Raw genomic sequence first — 22,790 nt, 5'->3', positions numbered from 1 at the left:
TCTTAAAGCCTCATGTTCTCATTAGAGAGAGATTGCAGATGATTTATGGCTGACAGATTTATCCCTGTGTTGAACTTGTTTGTTAAACAAATCTATTTGTTCACAGCTTAGTGTAGTATGATTTAAATGCCGTGCTGGCAGTTAAAAGTGCAGGACTTGCATTTTGCAGGTATTTAGAAACCCAGCTCTTTTCTCGTACTATTTTTACATCACAGGCTTTCAAAAAACAAGTGAGGAGAGACGTATGGCCAGAGTGGGTCACCCAAGGCTCAGATATTTTAGCCCTTGCCTTTGTAGCTGTCCTAAAGTATGGCTGGGTAGAGCAAAGGCAATCCAGGTAAAAGACAGTTTGATGAGAGGGAGAATTTGCAGGGAGACTCACAGGTGAAAGGCAGAGGCACACAAACTTCAGGCCCTTCCACTGAGGAGTTTCCCTGCAGAGATGGCACTGGGCAGGCAGATGCAGGCACAGAGGCACCACAGGAGGGCATGGGAAGCTGCTAGCACACTGTTCCCTTCAGGGCTGCAATTGCTCTTGTTCTGTGAGAGGGGTAAAAGCTTCTCTTCTTACTATCTATCTGATGGGTCAACTGTCTGTCTGTGCCACTGTAGGAAATGAGACTTTCATGTAAGATAAATGAAATACAAAGCATAGATTTTAAATTAGCAATATAATTATTTTGTGGCTTGATTTCAATTTCAAACCTGGAGAGATTTAAGAGAGGTTTAGTTTTGAGAATTATGCAATTCACTTTGAAATGGATTGCAATTTCATTGCACAGTAAGCTTGTTTTATATGTAACATTGTTTCATTGTTGAGAAGCAGAGGAGGGAAGGAAATTAGCATTTACATTTTATAAGCAAGGCAAGAGGGTTGATGCACATATAGGAAGCTGTTCTGAAGGGATCTGAAGAACGAAGGATATTTGATCTCATGCCAAGAAATTATCTGCAGAACTTAGATTTCACATGAAATTCCCCTAACGACTGAATTGAACTGTCTCTAGGTCATGGCCCATGAGCTGTTCTCCAGCTTTAGTCTCAGATTCCTTGGATAATAAATGGTGACCAGACACCAGGGAGAAGCTGTCTCCTGTCTGTTGGGGAGGATACTTGCATGAAAGGACAAAGTGCTAATGAACAAATGATATCCCAAATACAGAAGAGACTTTGTATTGCACAAATGGGGTACAAAAAGAAGAAATTTTTCCAAAAAAGACTTAAACATCTGAAAACATCTGTATCAAGACTCTCCAACTTCAGATATATAGTGAAATTTCCCCCTTTTAACATGGAAGAACAGTTTCAAGGTCATGTAAGAGAAGCCACAGAGAAGGAGGAGAAGATGGAACTACCGACAACAGATGCCAAACTTTTATTAACCAAGACCTGCATTCCATAGTACCTGCCATAAAAATGAAACAACAACAAAAATGCAGAACAATAAATGTAGAAAGAGAAACACACCTTGGGACCTTGGAGGAAGAAGATAAAGGACAGAACATGAATAACTTCCCACACCCTCCTCCCCCCTCCCCAGTACAAGTGTTTGGCATTCCTCAGTGGACTTGAGCAAGCAGTGCAATGCTTATCTGTTGGCAGAAGTAGAATCACTGCTGGTGTTTGGTGAGAGGGTTTATATATGCACAACATCAGCACTTTCAGCTGGGAATTGCCAGGCCAAGTCATCAATTAGAAACTTGCCCATTACTAAGGTAATGCTTAACGAGGTGGGTTGATGTGCAGACAATGAGCCAAGGTCTGTAACTCATTAGGACATGTCAGCCCCTGCTTCAGCAGTACGTGGACATCAACCACTGGATAATGTGTTCATGGAGCTCATTCATTTAGGAAGGTCTCTACATTGGTGCATTAACCTAAATCAGTCAGTTACTTCTTCTGTAAATGCAATGTGACGTTTAAAATACAAAAGTGTAAGTTTAAGTGGATAAGTTGTTCACGTGATTTAAGGAGGATTAAAAGGCAAAGGTGCTCCCTGCATTATGCTCCCTGAAAAAGTTTCAACTCTTGTCTAGCCTCTCATAAATACCAGTTAAGGTCTAGTAAAATACAGGACTGAGGAAAATCCTGTTCTCCTTGTACAGCAGTTACCTCTGTGAGCTCAGGCTGATGTATATCGCAATGTCTTGTCTGTCTTGTTTTGTGCATGCTGTGTAGCATCTGTTTGTCCTGTGCAGTCATAGTTCTGACTAATTTGTTCATGTCTCTGTGTTGGTGTTACTGATGCCCAGTACATTAATAGTGGATGAATAAGGAAAATAAAGGCGTACTTGAATAATATGATAGTTATATATATTAAAACTATATGCTGGTAAATATTTTCAACTAATGGATAATACTGTTAAGTGGTAAATGGTGACTGAGTTTACCTAATAGCTGAATCTGTTCCAATGCAGATCACTGTATAGTTTAATGTCTCCAAATCTGTATCTGAGTTACATAGAATAAAATAGTTTCCTATTTCAGACCTTCTTTATAAAGGCTCTGCATTTAATTACAACTTTAGTTTTCTCTTAAGATGCTTCTTCCTTCTGCATTAATAGCTTTGTAACTCTGTTGACTTTTCATTCTAATACCATTAGTCACATATCCAGCATTTCTTTACAGACTCTTCCTTTTAGGTCTTGCAGTTCTCCAACTCTTGTCTTTACTGTTCTTCTTAGGTGTTCTGTCCATGAGATCAGTTTAATGCTGTTGACTCTTTCATCTCACTTTCCATCTTAGGGAAGCAAAGTTTAGTATTTACACAGGCCATTCAAATACCTTGACAATTGTTTGGTATTTGGAGAATCTGTAAGGAGCAGAAATGAGAAATAAAGAGATCTTCATCAATGGGATGGACAAGAAGAATTGAATTTTCTGGGAGATGCAGCAAGAAAAAGTGACAATCTGAAGATTGAGGCAGTTTGAGAAATGACTTCAAGTTTCCTGAAGGAGACAAAAGCATAGAGGTAGTGACAGCAGTGGGGCAGAAACAAGGATGAGAGATCTAAAAAAGAAGTCAGTGACCATATTAATCCTGAGTCAGTGGATAAATTCAGGATGATTCACATTCCATGTTGGATCTTGCATGCTGATTCAGTTCACTGGAAATTGAAGTGGTTATGTGACATGCAAGCTGCACACCCAGCACCACTGGCAGGAACTTCATGGATTGCCAGGATGGGGAGAGATTTGGTGCCCCTTCTCTGCCCAGCAGGGAGGTGCCAGGAGTGGCTGCAGGGCTGAGAGCATGTCATGCCCCTCAGTTGCTGGCACACCAGAGAAATTACAAACTGGAGCTTGGGCCTTGTAGCTTTACTCTTCCCAGCTTTGGAATAGTCAGGTGTCTCCCAGCTGGAGAAGGGAAGGAGAAACAATGGATACAGTGGGTTGGGGGAGGTAAGAGAGAATGCAGTGGTAGGAAGAAGGGTGACTCTGTGGTCCAGAGTTGCTAAAGTCACATTAGTACTGTTGGCAGAACTGTTTTGAAAGGAATGAGCAGTTCATGAATGTAACTGATATTTCTGAGTAGGTTGCCAGTTTTGTTTGAGTGCTTTATGTAGACAGGAAGGTTATAGAAATACAGATAGAAATGTGGAGCCCTAACAACATCAGGTCAAGAATTAAGGGCTGGGGAAAGTCTGTCTGGTCATTTCTGGAGAAGGTTGGCAAAGAGAGCCTGAAGGATGTACCTGAACAGTGCTTGTAGAAAATGATGAAGAAATCTGAGAGGGTAGTTGTGCAAAAGCCAGGATGGGAGCAAGTTGCTGAGTTCAGTGAGCAGAAACTCTGAGGTCTGCAGACACAGCAAGGATGAGGTGGATTATAGACTAATCCATGAGTATTGACCAAAGAAAAAGTAGGAACATCTGCATTATAATATCCTGAAGTCAGTCCAGAAATTACTTGGATACAAGAGTCAGTCCATGGAATTTGAGAGTCTTTGGCTTGCACTGATTTGTTTCTGACCATTCTGAGCAGACTGTTCTGGCCACCACTCAGGCCTGGAGTTGTGTTGTGTTTGACCCATCTTGCTTCTTCTCTTCTCCTCCTTATCTTGTATTCAACCCAGTCAAAATCTATTGCTCTGACACCTGCTAGATGTTCTCTTGCTTTATGCAGCTGCTAGAAACAAAGAAATTCTCAAGATGTGGATTTTTAAAATTTAATATAATAATAAATTAATATAATCTCTTAGAGTTATTCCTGTTTTTCCTGGTTCCCTGTGACATACCCTTGTCAAGGATTAATCAAATCAGCTTTTTCGTTGCTGGTGTTAATGGCATAAGATGATGTGTACCCAAGTCCTTGTTCAGTAAATAAATTTATTTTTATAGTAAATTACTGTGCTGGGATGTGTCATCTGTGTCAGGACATTTGTTTCAGCCCTTGGCCTGCAATAGCTGCTGAGGCAGCTGTTTGGCCATGTGTCTGGGGGTGCAGAATTCCTGCTTTCCTTCTGCAGTGGCCTCACAGGGGCTCTGCTGTGTCCAGGGAGCAGGACTGCAGAACATTTTTCCTGGTGGTGAAACAGCCTCTCATTTTAGCACCTCAAATGCAGCCTCACTGCTGCATTTATTTCTCCTGAAATGTATTTGTGATGTGTGGCTGTGTCTGAGTTCTTAATGTTTAAAGATCCACCCAAAGGTTTTATATAGGTGACACAATTCACAGCCTGATCATTCTGTAACCTGCATGGTCTAACCACACCATTCTGTCTGGCTGCTAGACTGAGACACAGAGCTTGTGATGATATTGTACTATATTCTCTTCAGAAAAAAATAAAAGAAGCAGATTTTAAAAATTTGGTGTAATTCTGGGGCAAGGGCATGGTTTTAATGGGTTCTGACTGGTACTATGTAAACATGTTACAGAGAGCCTGGAGATGCTGTTGTGTATGCTTCAGTCTGCTGCTCCCTAGAGCATCCTCACCAAAATATAAAATGTCTCTTTGGAGTTCAGTTCTGTGTTTGGGAAGGGGAGGAAGCTGTTTGTCAAAGTCTTCCTTTTTGTATTCTGTGTTAGATTTTAAGGTGTCCATGCTCATCTTTGCCTTCAGATTATTCAAATTGAAATAACTCAAAAACATCCATAGGGAGCTGTCTTTCTGTGGCCAATGTGAAAAAAAAAGCAGAACTTTAATTTTAACTTGCACAAAATCTATTTGTACATGATACTGGTGAACATAATGGTTACTGTCAGTTTATTTCATATCTTAGGATCTTTCTATCATAGAATGAATATAAGTTAAGGTAAATGTATGTGAAACACAAGAGTTGTCTTGCTTTTGGATGACAGATAGTTTGATCACTTATTTGGAAACAGGAATATTTTGTGTTTGATGTAAAAACCATCCTAGGCAGCTGATGCAGTTGATTATTTTCAATAACAAGCAAGAATGGCTGTGTGCCAGTGTGATCACACAGCTGTGCTTGGCTTTGGGCTTCTTTGTGTGGCACTGATTATTGGTGTTAGTAATATTTCCTTATATGCATAGCAGGAGAATATTAATAGAGAAGAACCACTTGAAAGTCCTAAGAGAACAGTTTATCTTTTCTAAAGTGGAGTTTATTGGCAGGACTGAAGCGACTGAACCAGGGAAGACATAACTGACTTAATTCAGTCATACTATTAAACAAAGTTGTGATTAAATATGAAGATCAAGGTATGTTCTAAGATTTTCTGAAAATGCTACAGGGTGACATAGGTAGTTTTTCTATGGACTTTAAAAGAGGAAAAAAAGGAAAGACCTGATTTTGAGAAAGATGGATAATGACAGGATAATACTCCTGTATTCTGTAACTGTTCAGCTGAAAACACTGTATGGTGTTGATGTTTTAGCTTTTCCAAGTAACAACTGATCATTGTGTCAGGGACATGTGATACCTGAAAGTCATGGAGACTAAAGTTCACTTGGTGTTACAGCTTTTCATTTTTCAGTTCAATATGTTCATTTGTTTTGTTTTTTTTTTTTTTTTTTTTTTTTTTCATAGTTCTGTATGTTTTTGTTTAAATATTTTATAATTTCTAGCAGTAAATTTTTGGGAGAGTATTGTTTTCATTATTGTGCCTTGAGTATTTTATCCTTCTCCTTTAGCAGGATGGGAATATTTATATTAATCATTGGTTTCCAGATATGCTGAAAAATTTTACACTGGTGAAGAGGATGTTACTGTTTGTTCACAGTTTTGATTTTAATATACAGAGTTAAAAAGTGACTGGTAAGAATGCATGGAAAATCTGATCAAAGCATTCAGAAATGGTCATTCTTGCAATGACTGCCAGAAAAAAATGAATGTGTTCTGAGTGTTCCTTGATTTCCCTTTACCTGTTCTGCAAAATGAATTCACTTTAGTAAAAGTCCATTACATCTGGTAGCTAATCCAGGGATTAAAGCAGTTTGTGAGTACTTACAGGTATTGAGTTGTTTCTGAAAAATAATATTAAATATGTTTTCTTCCTGTGATACCGAGATCCTTTTCTTCCTTTTCCCATCCCCATCAAACTAAATGTCTTTGTTTTTCTTCATAGATTGAAATGCTAAGGAAGAAAGTAAAAGAAAAGGAATTATTTATAATACAGCTTTTAGACAAAATCTCTTTCTTAGAATGTGAGGTAAGGCATTACATTTTAAGTTTACATTATTGTGATTATTTTATGAAACCAAATTTAATTTGAACCAGTGTCATCCAGTGCTATCTGAATGTACAATCACTGTATGTATTTGCTGTTCTTCAAATGGAAATTAAACATATGACACCAGTCATACAGTCAGAATTGTGTGCAATAAAGTCTCAATATTCACTCTAAGTTTCTTAACTTACAATTTTCTAATGGTTTTATAATGACTTAGACCAGAAGCTTCTGAATAAAACTGTTGGTTTAATTTATATTCTTTCCAGAATTAAGGATTCCTTTATTTTATCAGTACATACTTTTACACTGTTTCTTTTAGGGAAAGGGCAATGTGCAATTTTATTTCCTTGTTTAATTACCATAAATAAAATAAACTTGTGATGAAAATTACTGTTTCCCAGAATAAAGAATTGCAAGATAAACTGGACTACCTAATGGAAAACCAACAAAAGACCAATATAGAGACCAGAGATACTGGTGTAGAATGTGATCTTCCATACAGGTATTTACTTTTTCTGCTTGTTTGTAGGAAAATTCCTCATAATGCCCCTTATCAGTGTTGTATTAGTGAATCATTTTGCTAATGAACTGTTTGGATGTGGAGTTTAAAAGAGCACTTCACTCCTAGGTGCAGTTTACATAAGTGATTTATGATTCAGGATTTATTTTTTTCTTAAAGATGCAAACATACTGCAAACTCGTGGGGAGCAGTTACTGCCAGTAATGCAATTTCAGTCAGGTCAGAGAGGGGACAGTGAGGTGTGACTGGCTCTGGTGCAGTGGCCGCTGGCAGCGCTGGGGGCACGGGACAGCTCTGCCCAAGGCTGCCCAGCCCTGGCTTGGGGCACACCTCACTCTGTGCCCGAGGTGTGACCGGGAGCACTGGAGAGCAGGGAGCACCCACGGGGGGGGCTGCGGCATTCTGGAGAGTCCTGGCCCGGGGTGGAGGATTGCCGGGTGAACAGCGCCTGACATCGCCCCGGCTGCGCAGGAACGCTGCGGCTGCTCCGTGCTGCCAGGGCTCTGAGCCCGGCTTTGGGTAGCTCAGGTGTGCTGCCAGGGCTCTGAGCCCGGCTTTGGGTAGCTCAGGTGTGCTGCCAGGGCTCTGAGCCCGGCTTTGGAAAGCTCAGGTGCAGTGACAGAGGCTCTGAGCCATGCTTTGGAAAGCCCGGGTGTAAGTGCCTCCCCTTCTCGCCTGCTTTCTCTGCCCTGAGCCTGCAGCAGGGCACTGAGCTCTGGGAGCAGGGCTCTGCACTTGCACTTCAGTATTCCCCACAAGGCCCCACAGGGAAGAGCAAAACAGGAAACAAACCAGTAAAATAAAGAGGACCACTTCACGTTACTTTTATTACCAGAAAGTAAACTTGTTGTTTTGTAACTGCTCTGCAAATGGAATTGTTTAGTTTGAAGGAATGTAAATTAGCCTATGAAATCAGCAAGCAAACTAAAATTTACTTCATAATTTAAAAATACACTAATTTTGGAGTTCAGCTTAGAGCATATTTTAATGGCATGTGTTTTGGAACCTTGAATACACTGTTTTTTCACTCAGATTGTCAACAGAAACCTATCTTTGTTGCCCTCTCTCGGGCCCTCCATATGTAAGCACAGCCCCTACTTATCTGATATTTTTCCTCTTTTTGAGATTTATCTCTTTGAAGGAATGCACCTCTGTGCAGTTTAGATTTCATGGAATTACTCTTAATGATTAATTGTGTTCTTAAATGCAATACCACTATCTTTCTTTGTTGCAGGACTCTTAATCCTAATAACTTTATTCCTGGGCATTCCACTGTGAGCACCAGCAAATGCTGGCCTGTAAATATGTCGGTATCTGCCACGGTTTTTATCAAATACTCTTTGTGGCATTATAGAAAAGAAATATGGAACACACCAAATGCACTGATAAGTTTAATTTTAGCCTGTCAATATCAACACAAGAGCACAAGTTCACTGCCATGGCATTACAGCTGTGTGATATCTGACCTTTACACTGTAAGCTTTCTCTTGTCTCCTGAACAGCACAAACTCTGAGCACAGAGCTCCTGAAAGCCCGAGGCCGGTGAGGACGTACACGCCATTCAAGAGAGTGCTGGAATTCAGCACGAGGAGCAGCACATCCTGAGAGCCCAGCTCAGCCAGCTTTCCAAATATGAGCAGATCTTTGCGCCTTGCAGCTTGGTTAGATAAGTTTGTATCAGTTTAGAGGAGAGCAGCAGCATGGAGTCTTGCTAAATTTATCCTGAAAGCAGTTCTGAAGTTACTACTGGTGTTAACTGTGAGGGAATAGGGAAGCAGCAGGCTGAGCGAAGCAGCAGTCAGGTAATATTGCTTCTTTAGAAGCTGTCTAGTGCAATGTGTCATTTCAAATGCCTGTAAGGACTTGTATAGCTGTACAGTTGTTGGGTTTTTTTCTCTTTAATTGTGTTGTAATTCTGTTTGAGTAATGAAGCTCTAATGTATTCTGTTGTCAGTACTACTGGAGCAGTACCTGAAGCTGTGCTGGCAGAGGGAATTTGTGTGGAAGCTCCGAATCTACCCAAACTGAGGGTGGCTCACACCTGTCCCAGAGACCTGGGGCAGCTGAGGGCTCTCTTCCCCTGGGAGCAGCTCTTTTGTACCCAGCACTCTGTCTGGGAGGGAGAGATGAACTGGGCTGTTTAAAACAATTCCCTCAACACATGGCAGATGAATATTGTGTTTGCTGCTCAAAACAGTAAGGGATAGAGCAGATTATAATGGAATTTGCTTTGCTGGACAGAGGCACTGGTTTGCACTTCCTCAGTCATGGGAGAGTGACCATGGGTGACACATTCAGTAGCAATTGTGTAGGAAAATCCCTGACACTTTATTTATTTACTTTTCCATTCGAGGAAGGAGTTTTAATTAAACAAAAGTTTGCCTCCTGCAACCTGCAGCAGTCCTTGTAATTCCAACAGCAATAGCAATCCTGAATCAGGATTTGAAGTTTTGAGTACTATTTTTTTTTGTCCAAACCACTTAAAAATTTTATCTTCAAAGTAGTCAAAGTAGCAGCGGGAGTGACTGTATCTAGTACTGAACTAATTTAAATATATATATAGGATATTATTTACATCTTGTTTTGATCTTCCACTCTTAGTGAGTTTAAAATGAAGTAGGAATATATTATTTAAATTGTTAACATGAATGAAGGACTCTTTTTTTTCTAATTACAGTACCTGCAGCAGAAAACAAACAACTTAGGTTCTGTATGATCAATATTTCATGCAGTGTCAATCCCAGGAGGTGCTCACCTTGCCACAGAGCTTCACAAAGGGATTGCTTTTATCTCCAGCCTAATGCAATTCAGTCCTGTCTATTCAAATCAAGTACACTTACTAAAGCTGTATTTTAAATAATAATGTTGAACACACAAGAAGATGAATAACAACTCTGATTTCAGGGATAAGCTTTGTACCCATGAAATCTTATCTCCATCTAGTGGCTGATAACAGCAAATATTTGGACAGTATCTGTTTTTGAAGAAAAGGACACTAAAAACTAATCCCAACAGGTATATTAATGTCGATTAGGGATGCAACTTTAGGTCTTACAGAATGTTTTTAGCATTTCTGTGTCCAAACAGTCCCTCTGTAATTAAGGACTTGAATTCTGGACCATGTTTTGTGAGAATTACTTTCAAACTTAAGATGAATGGATGAAGGTGGTAGTTTTAGATAAAACGAAATGCATGTTGCTGTAAAAGACATTAATTGACAAGTTTAAAAAAGTGAAAATCCTTTACCCCTCTGATTTTGGCCAGAAGTCAGGAAACGGAGCCTAATGACTGTGAGGTGCTCAATGAATAGTAGTAGAGGGCAGGGTAAGTATCAAAATGCTGTTTTGACACAGACTCAAAGGAAGTTCAGTCTACATTTAATATACTCCTGAGAATCTCCTGAAAATGCTGCAAGCTATTTTTAACTCTTAGACTTGCAACATTATGGTAATCTGCTCAACACTTTAGGAGGAATGCAGCAAGGCCTTAAGTTTTTACTGTAAAGGTGTTCTGTGTAAATTTTGTCTTGACTGTTTGATGAAATACAGTATTTTTTCTAAACCAAATAAGGACTCAAGTCAAAGCTGTATTTTAAGAGCATTTTGACATGCAGTGAGCTGGATGACTATCACTTCATTGTACTACTGGTGCAAATTTGGTAACTGAAGAAGAGGAGAGGAACTGTATTTATATCATTGTGTTACATAAAAATGTAGAGCTTTCCAGTCAAATGAGCAGTAATGTAAACTAGCATAGATAATAACAAACCTGACTGAAAAGACTGTAACACTTCTGGATAAATTTTCTCAATTTGAGACTGAATTAATTAGTACTATCACATTAGAAACTAGTAAAATTTCTGTAAAAAGCAATAAAAGCCATATAGGAAGGTCCCAGAAAGTACACTAAATGTAAGTCAATTGTATGACTACATTTGTACCATGGTAAGTATTCTTTTGTGATTTGTTCCAGATACTCTGGAAAGTATTTTGGGATACACTTTTCATATATGCTGTACAAATAATGTATTACATGTATGCTTTTAATACATCCAGTATGTAGGACATGAAAAGGATAAATTGCAATAAACACTGTATTTAAACTTGTTGTTCTGTTGTGTCAACAGTCTTTTGGAAATAAACCTACCTTAAAAGGTTGCAGACTCTTGCTGTTCACAACCTTGTTTGTTCCAAACATGTGGGACTGGAGAGCGGCTCCTGCGGAGCCTCGATGTTCCCGTCGGTGTTTCCTTTGGCACACGGGCTCCTGAGAACAGGAAGGCACTCCCTGGCTAAAGACTCCCAAAGCCAAGTCACAAAAGTAGATGAACTCTTTCATGAAATAAAAAAACTATTGACTTGCACAGGATAAACAAAAACTGGGCAGCACAGCTCTTGGAAAAAAGCCCAACAGCTTCAGATCATCCAGATAACATCTGAATCCATCTGGGATGATGCTCTCCAGGCTTCAGCGGGATGAGACTGGGATGGTTCTGGCACATCTTTATTTACAGTTTATATCCACTTACTGATAATAGAGATTTATTTTTAAGACTATAAAAATAAAGCAATCTACATGTCAGCTAAAGAAGAGGTTGTACAAATACGATAATCACAGTGTCACAGGTTTGTAATGCTCACAGGAAGAATGTCAAGTTTTTAACTCAAATACTGCCAACAAGCCCTAATAAAATCTTGTTGAGATGGGCAGTGCTTGATGCTGAACCTACAGCATGGGATTCTGGGAGCTGGATACAGATGCTTTTCAGAGAGCTTTAAATATTTGACATTGAACATTTCTGCATATGGACAGATGAGAAGTAAGTTCTCTGTGCATGAAGTCTGTAATTCTGCACAGGAACTCCCTGCTCCACAGAATGGAGACGGACATGCTGAGAGTTTAATTCCATTTACATTTTACTTCATTCTTGTTCAGCCCCTGGGGCTATCGGCATGTGTAAAAGAAGAAAAGTGCAGTGAGACCCGAGTTAAGGCCCTTCCAGCCCTGCCTCAAGCACAACATGGAAGGAGCACAAGAAAAGAAGGACACAGGAGCCATTTACAACTCAAGGTATGTGAATATTTTACAGATAAAAAGGAACTTGTTGATTTAAAGAGAAAATACATAGAAGTTACAATATTCTGTAAAGGCATATAGTATGTAGGCGATGCAGTGATCTGATGCTTGCTTCCCAGAAGGTTGATAGGTATCAATACATATATATGTGCTTTTCAAGTGTTTGGGGCTTTTTTTTTTTTTTTTTTTTTTTTTGAGAAGTAAGTTTAAGGGAGGAGCTGTTTTTTTAAGGAAAATAACATGAATTATTATAAAGGTGCATCATGCTGATAAGAAATTTTTTCCCTAAATGCAAGAAAAATTATTCAGTTAAATTCCAAATACTCATACAATTTTTCTTGTTATTTTGGGGGTGATTTACATTGTATGTGTACCTTGTTTCCTCTCCTCCTCAAAATTCCTGAGCAGAGAAACAGTAATGGTAGTTCCTGTCCCCTCGCCCAGAAAAATTCCCTACAATCTAAAGGTTTTTTTTGCTCCTTTTCCTAATGAAAAGAAGAACATTTTATAAAGTTGAATAATAATACTAAATTACTAAATCTATATGTCCTTCTTCAAGTTTGTACTGAAATTGATGCTGTTTCAGTAGCAAGGTGTCTAGATACTGTCCACCTGTTCACAACCAAGAATATATTTGTTCCAGCACCTTCCAAATTTCAGCTACTTGTTCATCATACTGGAACTGTGGGGTACCTGTAAACAGACAATGATACTCCAAAATTTAACACTCCCAAATTGTAAATATGAACAATATTCCTTCCCAGTGAACTTGAACAAATACAGACTCAGTGAACAGTATTCCAAGTGAGGTACAGAATGATCAGGCAGGATTCCCAGAAGCCATGTTATTAACACTTTATTCTCTTTCATTTTCTGCTTTACTTTTCTCTGTGTTTATGCAGTTTAGCACATAAATACTTGTTAAAAATACTGGCATTGCTTTTCTGTACATGTCACAAAGCAGCTGAACATTTTGTGAGAGCAGTGGTCTAATGAGTTTATTCCTTCTAGATTCTCATTTCCCTGCTGGCAGGAGCAGTTTCCGTGCCGTGTTCCCCATTCTCTCCTACCCGCAGGACCAAGTGTTCCTTCTTACGGGAAGCAGAAATGTGACAGAGGTGCGTGACTTAAATCTGTGTAACAGGCAGCAATTCAATGAACTTGTGTCCTATAACTGGGGGGGGTCGACCGCTGAGAAAAACTCAGAGATTTCCCTGAATCATGGGCAGAACTCCCCCAGGGGATTTTCCACAGATGATCCAGGTAGTGCGTAACAGATAAAAGATGTCGAGAAACTTCGATAGAGTACCAGATTGCGTGGTATGGTGTGGACTGTGGAGGGGGAAAAGGTAATGTCTGCTGCAGTGCTGACTCAAAAATTGCTAAAAGGTGTCAAATTGCTCTGAAACTCAAACCCAAAGGCTTTCAGCGCTGCTCCACACGTCTCGTGCAGGGCACACACCGCAGCTTTCCCAGCTGTTGATGCGATTCTCGTAGGATTTAAGGCGGGTCCCCGGCGTGGGGCAGAGCGGCCGCGGCGCCGCAGCCCCCGGCGCTTCTTCAGCGCTGTCCCGGGGCCGCGCCGTCCTTCGCCTTCCGAGCGGGTCGGGCCCCGCCGCTGCGCCGTCACTTCCGGCAAGATGGCGGCCCGCGGGGCTGTGGCGGGTGCCCATGGCGGCGGCTCCGGGGCTGCGCGGGCGGGGGCTGCCCGAGCTCCGCGAGATGCTGAGGCGGCAGGAGCGGCTGCTGGCCGACCGGTGAGGGCAGCGGGAGCGCGGGCGCCGAGGAGCGGGCCGGGCTTCCCGCCAACTTCGCCCGTCCCCTTGCAGGCGGCAGAGGACGAACCGCCCGCTCCCGTTCGGCGCCTGCGGGGCCGGGGAGGGCGCGGGCAGCCCCGGGCTCCAGCGGCTGCGGGTGCGGGCAGCGCTCAGGCTGTACATGGCGTGCGGCTCTGCTGCCCGCGGGCACAGCGATGGACACCTGTCCTGTGAGGGGAGGCTGGGAGGATTGGGATTGTTCCGCCTGGAAAAGGGAAGGCTTTGGGGTAACCTAATCTGCGGCCTTGCAGAACCTGAGAGGAGTGTACAGGAACGATGGGGCAAAACCATTTGAGGGAGTATGTCGTGAGGGACGAGGGAGGGAAGGGGTTCAAATGAAAGAGAGTGGGTTTAGATTAGATAGAGAAGGAAGAAGTTATGCCCTGTGGGTGGGGAGGCGCTGTAACAGAAGCTGTGGCTGCCCCGTCCCTGCAGGGGTTCGGGGTTGTGTGGGGCTCTGAGCAGCCTGGCCTGCGGGAAGGTGTCCCTGCCTGCGGCACGGGCTGGAATGAGGTGATTTCTAAGGTCCCTTCCCACCCAAACCATTTCATGGCTCCTGTGTTTCACTGACAACATGTAGGTAGTGCTGTGCTGCAAGTGCTTTGCATCTTGCTGTGTTTCAGAAGTTTAGTATGTAAATAAGCTGATGTTGCAATGTGAAACCTGCTCCATTAGCTATTCTAATAAACCTTCTGTATCTCAGGTTGAAATAGGATTGTTCATAATAATGTTTGTTTGTTTGTTTGTTTGTTTGTTTGTTTGTTTGTTTGTTTGTTTGTTTTAGGAAGTTCATTGCTAGGCTTCCAGATAAGGGTAAGAAGATCTCTGATTTTGCTGAAAAGCTGAGGCTTGCCATTTCCCAAGAGGAAGAAGTAGCCAGGACAGCTGAGCTGTTATCTGCTGTCAGGTTGGAGTTTCAGACAAAACAGGAGGAGATTAACACAAGCAAACAAAAAGTTGTCCTAACTGAGGACACAGTGAACAGTGCAGATTTCTCAGTCATTAATGAAAACTCTAAGGACATTTCTGACACTTCTGCTGAAAGGGAGGAGAAGGCAGAAGAAGATGCCACAAATCAAAGGACTCAGAGGAAAAATAATAAAGCAAAGACTGTTACAAAAGATCAGAATAGTTTTTGTGAAGATGTCTCCAAGTCAGCCACAAGCAATCACCTGAACAATGATCAGCAAGTGTCCCAGAGCAACACTGAGGATGGGACAGAAAGTACAACTGCTTTGGACAATAGCAAAGAAGCCTTGGTTGATGCCTTTCAAAGAGTTACAATTGCAGATGGGGAAAACAGTGAAAAAGTATTAGAAAAAGAGCAGGATGTGGCAAAACACAAGGGCAATGTATTTGGAAGCCAGCATCCCAAGACACCACATTATATTGAAGTTCTAGAGGCCAGAGCCAAGAATCCAATCATAAAAAAACCCAAATTTAAAACAAATGCGTGAGTATTGGGACATAAAAAAACTTTTTGTATGTGCATAAAATGGGAAATGGTACAGAACAAGCATAATGGCTTTGTTTTCTAGTGCTGATTAAAGAGATTTAAAGTCTCATGACACACAAGGTTCATATGTTGGCTCTGTAGCTTTAAATGCCACAGAATCTCAGTGCTGAGCAGTTGTTTCATTCCACCCATCTGAAACAATTGACATGAATCTTCGGAGAATTTCATAGCTTAAGGTGCAAAACTACTAAACAATTGGTGAAACTTTTGGATCAGTTCTGGAGCATGTAGAACTTTAATAGCTGGAATTGTTTTGTTTTTTCTGCACTTCCAGGAGAATTGCAGTCTATGTTGTCTGTTCTGGTAGCAGTAACTGTTTGTACCTTGTGTGACTCCCACAGCATTGCTACTTCAGTTTGCTAATAAATCAGCAAACCAGTTTGGTTTATTGTCAGGAGTAACTTTTGATACTGTCTCTCTGTGGAGATATATTTCTGTTTTCTCTGAGTGCTGTTTACTTTTTATTTGTCTGTGTTTCCATAGCACTTCAGATTTATTTTCAACTCTTAGGTGTTAAAAATAAGTTTTGAAACTGGAGTTGTTCAACCTTGTGATGCAACTTTGGATCACAACACAGGTATTTTGTGTCTTCCAGCCTATCAGGAGAGCAGAGTGGATCATCTCATGATTCCTCTTCCAGTCGGTCACCCGGGGGTTTGGGCTCTCCAGTTCCTCCAGAAGAGAGGAGACTCAGAGATAAGAAACATTTGGATGATATCACAGCAGCTCGACTGCCCCCACTGCACCACTCCCCTGCCAAGCTGTTATCCATAGAGGAATCCATAGCAATTCAGATACAGCAAAAAGAAGCTTATGAGGTATGAATTTACAATCTGGTCTGAAAATTATATAACCAGGATCACTCCCGAAACAGAAAAGATAAAGGGATCATTTCACAAAGGTGAATTGAGATGGGAAGACTTTGAGGAAAGGCACTTAGTCTTGTATTTGATTCTTTTCATGATATAATTAAAGAATGTATTATTGCTCTCTGAAAGTGTTACATGAAACAAAATCTATGTGTGTTAATATGCTGACCTTATTGCACTCACTTCACCTCTGACTAGAAATTTAAATGTACACCTTCCCTATTAGTGATGACAGAGCTTTTGTCCTTGCATAAATGAACACCTAGCAGTATTTTTTATTCTTAAAATATTCAAGTATCTACATTTGCCTTTATTTATTCTGTGTCTGAAGAATCCAAGTTCTGAGGTTCTAAATTCTGTTATAATGGATTTTGACTTTCCAGGTAGTGTCAAGCTAATGCATAAATTAGACACTATTTACAAGTGTTCTGTTAAAACTGACATTACTGTAGCACAGGTGGGGGCTGCCACGTGGAGAACTTCAACTCTTATTAAAAAGAGTCAAATGTTAATAGCATAGTTATGTATAAGTCTGAAAAGAAACCTGAAATTTCTTTGCTAGTTGCTAAAACTTTTAATTAAGCCCACTTTGGAATTACTGCTATTATTATTACTATTATTATTATTATTTCAAGTTTATATTTTATTATATTACTTTATTCATGAGAATGACAAATGAACACTTTTTCTAACCTGTGTCCTTTTTTTCCTGACTTAGGAAATGCAAGCCAAGCTTGCAGCACAGAAGCTTGCAGAGAGACTGAATATAAAAATGCTCAGGTTTGAACCAGAGGGGGAGGCCTCAATGCAGTACAGAGAAGTGAGAGATGAAGATTATTTTTCAGAAGACTGAATGCATGGAAGGCTGTCTGTGGATGAGCTGTGTAACTGATCTTTATGCTTATACTTCTTAAAACCCAAACCTGAATATTCAGAATGCTTCATCTTGTCAGCTTTTTCTAAAATTTTCACATGACAGTTCCAGGAAGGGTTCAGTGTAGACATCATAAATACACATGTCACAATTATTTATCAGTCTTCTTTGGGGACTGTTTTTTGAGCCCTTGGGGCAGTTAATTCTTGTGGAATGCCCCACAGTTCTCAGCTTTAGCAAAGTAAGCTCTCTAATACAGTTTTGCAGGCTAGGATGGGTCAGCTAGAAGAGAAAGTTTCTTCTGTGCAGAAATGTGATAGCAAAGTGCTTTGGCACAAAACATGTCCATAAAGGAAGCTGAGGTGCCTGTGAACTGCTCACATGTATGAAAGCTCTTGTCTTGTATAAATGTGAGCTACTTCTTTTACCTATTGAATATTACCTTTCATGGTATGGTGACAATACCTGCCTAGAGAGTCACAATAAATACCTGATCTTTAGGCTGTAAGGTGACTTCTTTCTACATGAGAACTTGTTTTTCTGCCTGCACCTTAAAATAACACTTGCTGCCCTTACCTTGTGAATAGCTAAGAATTTAAAGTTATTTTGTTACTCAAATTCTGTTTGGGCTTTAGGGACTCTGCTGTTTGGTTTTTGGTTATTATGGCAAAGCACATCAAGAGATCGAGTTCATCTGAAGACTTTACTATTTTTATTAAAGATTTTTATGTTTTTCTGTATTTTTGTACACTGCTTTCATACTTTGGATGTAGTATTTGTCATAGTCCAATACTGTAAATTAAGAGATCCACCCTCTGGTTTTCTTGGAGGAAGGGTTGTGTGTATTTTTAAGTTTTGGCTGTTATTTGAAGACAAAAAACCAATCTTCCTTACACGACCATGAGTAATAATATGAATTTTGAAAGATAAGAAACACAACTGACAACTATTTCACAATGGTATTTTCACTGTGGACTAGGATTTTCTGAGCCTGGTTTGAGTTTAGTTCCTTAAAGCAAACCTCAGAAATTCCTTGTATAGCCTGGCAACCTGTTTTCCAAGATGTTGCCACAGCTGTGTGTGCAGGGCTGTCCCTGGACGTTCCTGCAGGAATGATGTCTTTGGAAACCAAGGCTGCTCCAGCTGCAAGTCATTGAAAAAGCTGCATGGGATGAAAATGTGGGAGGAAGGTGTCAGCCACTTCTTAGTGCAGGCAGCACTTCCCTAGCAGGCAGGAGCTCTCCCAAGTGCTCCAGAAGCCCTCCTGGGCAGTCCCTGTGGCACAGTTCATGCCCTGGCACTGCAGTTGGACAGGTGCAACTGCTGCTAAGCTACTTGTGATGTTTTTTGACTAGATCATCTCCTGCTCTTTCTTGAACCCTTTCCTCTTGCAGCCTTCTGGTTCTCATTGTTCATTGGCTTCTCATCAGCTGCTCTTCCCTTTTTCTCATTAGGCTTACCTGTTGTCACTAAACCCAATATTCTGCCTCCCTGCACCCATTCCCTTGCCAAATGACAGGCTGCTGTGTGTATCTGTGTATGACTCCTGCCACTGCTATCTTTGCTTTCTGGAACTCCATCTAAGTACCAGCTGTGTGCCTCCTATGTGCCTCAGTCCATTGAGAACCTCACAGAGACCTCAATATCTTTGTAGTTTTGTCATGACTGCTCTCCTGAGGCTTTTCTTATTTCCTGATTTGATGTCAGGTGTTTGTCATTTCCAGGCCTTCTCACCTTTCTACCTTCTTTTCATGCTTGGGGTTTTTTCCCCTCCTCTCTTGTCTATGCTCCTTCATCCTCCCAGCTTCTCACCGTCACTGGCCTCTGTCAGCACAATTCTTTGGCTTGTTTTCAGCCATTCACATTGATCCCTCAGCATCCCTGTTGATGACCCAGTGGATCTCAGTTGTGTCTATTTCTGTTCAGCACGTGGCTCTGACTCACAGGCCAGAGGAGTGGGTGCAGTTCATCTCTCAGATCAGTGCTTTCCATGCTGCCTGTCCACCTGCTTGTCCAGCTGCATCTTGTCATCAGCCCTCCCATTACTGCAGTCTCTACTGCTCAGGGACAAGCAGCCTCAGAATTACTGGCTTTCCCTCTGCTGTTTCATGAAACATAAATCACCACTTCATGCTGTTTGCTTCTCTTCCCCTGGTTGGCATCCTTGCCCTTATCCTGTACTGGCTGTGCTCTCACACCTCTGTGAGATGCTGTGTGTGTGTTTTCTCTCTGCTGGCTTTTCTGTGCTGAAGGAATTCACACAGAGCTATGCAGTTAGGGACTTGTTTTCTGGAGTACTCAAATTTACCTCTACCTAGGCTTCTGCTGAGCACACACTTCTGCTAACTAAACCAACTTTTTTTTTGTGTGCTATTAACACATACTTTTGCTCTCTAAACTTTATAAATCAGAGGCAGTTTTCTTGACCTTTATTTTGACAGCATTCAACATGTTGGGTTTTTGCCAAAATGATCCCTGAATGGGTAAACTTCCCCTTTAAGAGGAGGTAGGGTGGGGTGCCAATCACTGTGGTAGCAGGTGAAGTTCATTAAGTGCTCATTTAACAATCAGCAGCTGGTCAGGGCAGTTTTGGGGAGCTCTTGTGGAGGAGAGTCGTCTGTGAATACCAAACCAAGCTAAAGGTATGAACTTTAATTTATTATTTTAAAGTTTGCAAAACTTGGAAGCTTTCCTGGGGGTTGTTGCTTCTGAGCAGAGGTGTGCACTTTGAATTAAGATTCTGTGAATGATAAGAAAGCAAAGTCAAGTTTAAGGAGTCCTATGTTGAGGACGTGCAATCCTGAAGTCTGTGAAAGGTGAGAGCACAAGAGGATCATGAAAGGATTTGCTGGATAATGAAAGGATGAATCATTAAATGATTTAGTTACACACATTGAAAAAAATTTCTGATTGAGTATGGTATTGCTGTTGTGTATTTCATTGTTTCCCAGTTCCAGATCATGTCAAAATGTATCTTGAGAACTGAGGAGCTTGCTCTCTCGTTTGAGAATGGACTGCCATATTGGAATGGGCTGTTAACACAGTAAAAATAAAGAATGGATAATATATTTTTGAAGTTGTTCATGTGAATAATGTTTTGTTTTGACCATGTAAAATTTAGAAGAGAATGGGAACTCTTGTCCTTCAGTGCTTTACAAGGAAAACATGGAGATGGAGCTAGGAAACTATTGCTATGTTGGAAAAGAAAACTAGGGATGCAGATGGATGAGGAAAGACCTGAGAGACCTAAAGCTGGCCAGTCTTGCAGGTCTGAGAGATGGCACAGAGACACAGCTTCAATGTGGCCTGTGGGTCAGAGCTGTGGCAGGTGAGACAGGATCTGCACAGCACCAGCTGTAGGCCCTTGGTTTCTGCTTTGCTGGGGCACCTGATTCCCAAACTGCTCAGAAGAAAAGCCTTCAAACAGATTTTCTGTGCTGCAGCAGCTTTAACCTTTCCTGGGGGAGAGAACATGTAGTCTGGTTTGCCTGCTATGGTGATAACATAATTTAGAGAATTTAGCCACCTAAAAATTTATGCTAGTTATTTAGAAAATAACATTTGAAGAAAAGTCTAAATACTGCTGGACTTTATTTTTGGCAGACTTGAGAATAACTAAGGGTAGAAAAGACAGAGTTGCTTTTCCTGTTTTTTAGAGTTCTGTTGAGAGTGGCCTACTAAGGGCCATGTGATCACCAAAAGTCAGTGACAGTGAGCTGTGAGCTCCTGTGTGGAGGAAATGGGGCTGGTAAATTGAGAGCACTTGGAAACTGTGGAATTTCTGAACCTGCCACAGGGACACAGCATCAGGAGTCAGGCAGAACACTACCCAGACACTACTGACTGATGAATCAGAAGCTGAGCGGGAAGCCCCAGCAAGAGCTGGTCCCTGAGCAGCCCCGGGCAGCAGTGTGGGGTTTCAGTGTGGATCTGCAGGCACACCACAAGCTGGCAGCCTTCAGCAGCCTCCCTGAGCAGCCCTGGCTGTGCCTGTGGCTGCTGCTCTGCTCCACTGCAGCGCCAGCTCGGCATCCAGGAGCCTGCAGCCTCTGTCATTGCTGTGCTGGGTTTTGCCAGTGGAAATCATCTGTAGCAGGACCCAATTCTGGCACAGTTTGAGTGGTGTCTGGCTCCTTCTCTGCCTTTAGCAAGGTAGTGCCTGCAAGGAGTGTACTTGGGCCAGGGGAATTGCAAATGGCCTTTTATTACAAAGGAAAATGAATGGCTTTAGGAGGGCAAGCAGAGTACTGTGTTGGAACAAAGCTGTGTTCTGTCCTGTGGACTCTGCTGTAGGAAAAGACAGCTTTTCTCAGCTTTCCCAGCCCTGCTGCTTTTTCAGAGCAGGATAAGAAAGAAGCATAATTTCTCCAAAGTATTTTGTAAGGACAAATTTTTCAGGGTGTAGGTGTTGCATGTTGTGGTTTCATTCCAGGGATGTGTTAACTGACCCTTGGTTTCCCTTAGTTTGTGGTTTACAGGTGTTTTTGCAAATTCACTGCTTTTAGGTGGTATGTGTGGAGATCGCCATTGAGATTTCCTGGTCTCCTAATGTTTGGGTTTAGGTTGTGAACTCCCACGTTCTGGGAGTGAAAGGGAAGTAGAAAAGACAGCTGTGTGAATACATTTGTTTTGTTGTGGTATTGTTTGTTTTCCAGTCAGCTAATGAATGTGTTTTGTTCTCATTCTCTGCAGTGCTATGTCATTGTTACCACTATGGTGGGCAAATGTTAGCTGACTACAGCCCAAACATTTTCCAATCACACTGACTTTTCATGGGATATGGATGCACAACTGCATTTGACTACTTTGTAAATCCACACTGTAATTATTATTATTATTATTATTATGTATGCAAATCTTTAGAGGCATTTAGTAATCTCTTGTTTAAAGCAACTGTTCTGATCACTTGGTTATTAAGCTTTCACTGAATTGTCCTTTGATGGGGTGAAGCATGAAAGCTTCACTGTAATACTGAATTGAAGTCAAAGCTGGATTCCTCTAGGAACATATATGTGCAAGTGCTCTGTTGAACTGGGATATTGGCTCTGTGTATTGTTTAATCTCTGTGTGCAAGGCAATTTGTGAATAAGAGTTGTGAACCAGTTACTGGATGTGAGGAGACACAAATGAACCCAGTGAAATGTGTGTGGGAAGCAAATTGATTTTCAACTTGCTAGAATCATTGAACTAAGCATTTCACTTCTAATCACCTAAATATGAGTGAATGTGTCCTGCAGCAGTAAGTTTAAGAATGGTTTCTTGACAGGAAAATTTGTAGGAATTTGTATTGACACCCTCACTGCTTTTCTTTCAGGTTTATATTGGAGACTATAATTGTGTCATGCATGAGTTGGCAGATCTCCACTGAAATCTTGAGGGATATAAGTGGAGCCATAATGCTTAATGAACATATTCCTATTTCCTCCCTCTCTTCACACAGCTGGTATTAATGTACTTGCTTATTAGATCAAGACAGTGA

General features: G+C 41.2%; 1 protein-coding gene across 4 annotated transcripts in view; it reads left to right on the top strand.

Annotated features, from left to right (window-relative positions):
- MYZAP (myocardial zonula adherens protein) overlaps window positions 1-20,387 on the top strand; it is a 63,853-nt gene extending 43,466 nt beyond the window's left edge. For 3 of the 4 annotated variants that reach the window (XM_063169596.1, XM_063169598.1, XM_063169599.1), the window contains exons 11-13: window positions 6,535-6,618; window positions 7,041-7,141; window positions 8,662-11,261. In XM_063169596.1, coding sequence (XP_063025666.1) covers window positions 6,535-6,618; window positions 7,041-7,141; window positions 8,662-8,764 — 288 coding nt within the window. In that variant the 3' untranslated portion in view covers window positions 8,765-11,261. Of the gene's footprint in view, window positions 1-6,534; window positions 6,619-7,040; window positions 7,142-8,661; window positions 11,262-14,836; window positions 15,506-16,163; window positions 16,387-17,155 lie in introns of those variants that run through there. The other variant, XM_063169600.1, reaches the window with a different exon arrangement.
- The last annotated feature ends 2,403 nt before the right edge of the window (window positions 20,388-22,790 follow it).

This window comes from Melospiza melodia, chromosome 15, assembly GCF_035770615.1.
Source record: "Melospiza melodia melodia isolate bMelMel2 chromosome 15, bMelMel2.pri, whole genome shotgun sequence".
Taxonomy (NCBI): Eukaryota; Metazoa; Chordata; class Aves; order Passeriformes; family Passerellidae; genus Melospiza; species Melospiza melodia.
Note: the sequence above shows the minus strand (reverse complement) of the source record. Positions and strands in the feature narration are given on the sequence as shown.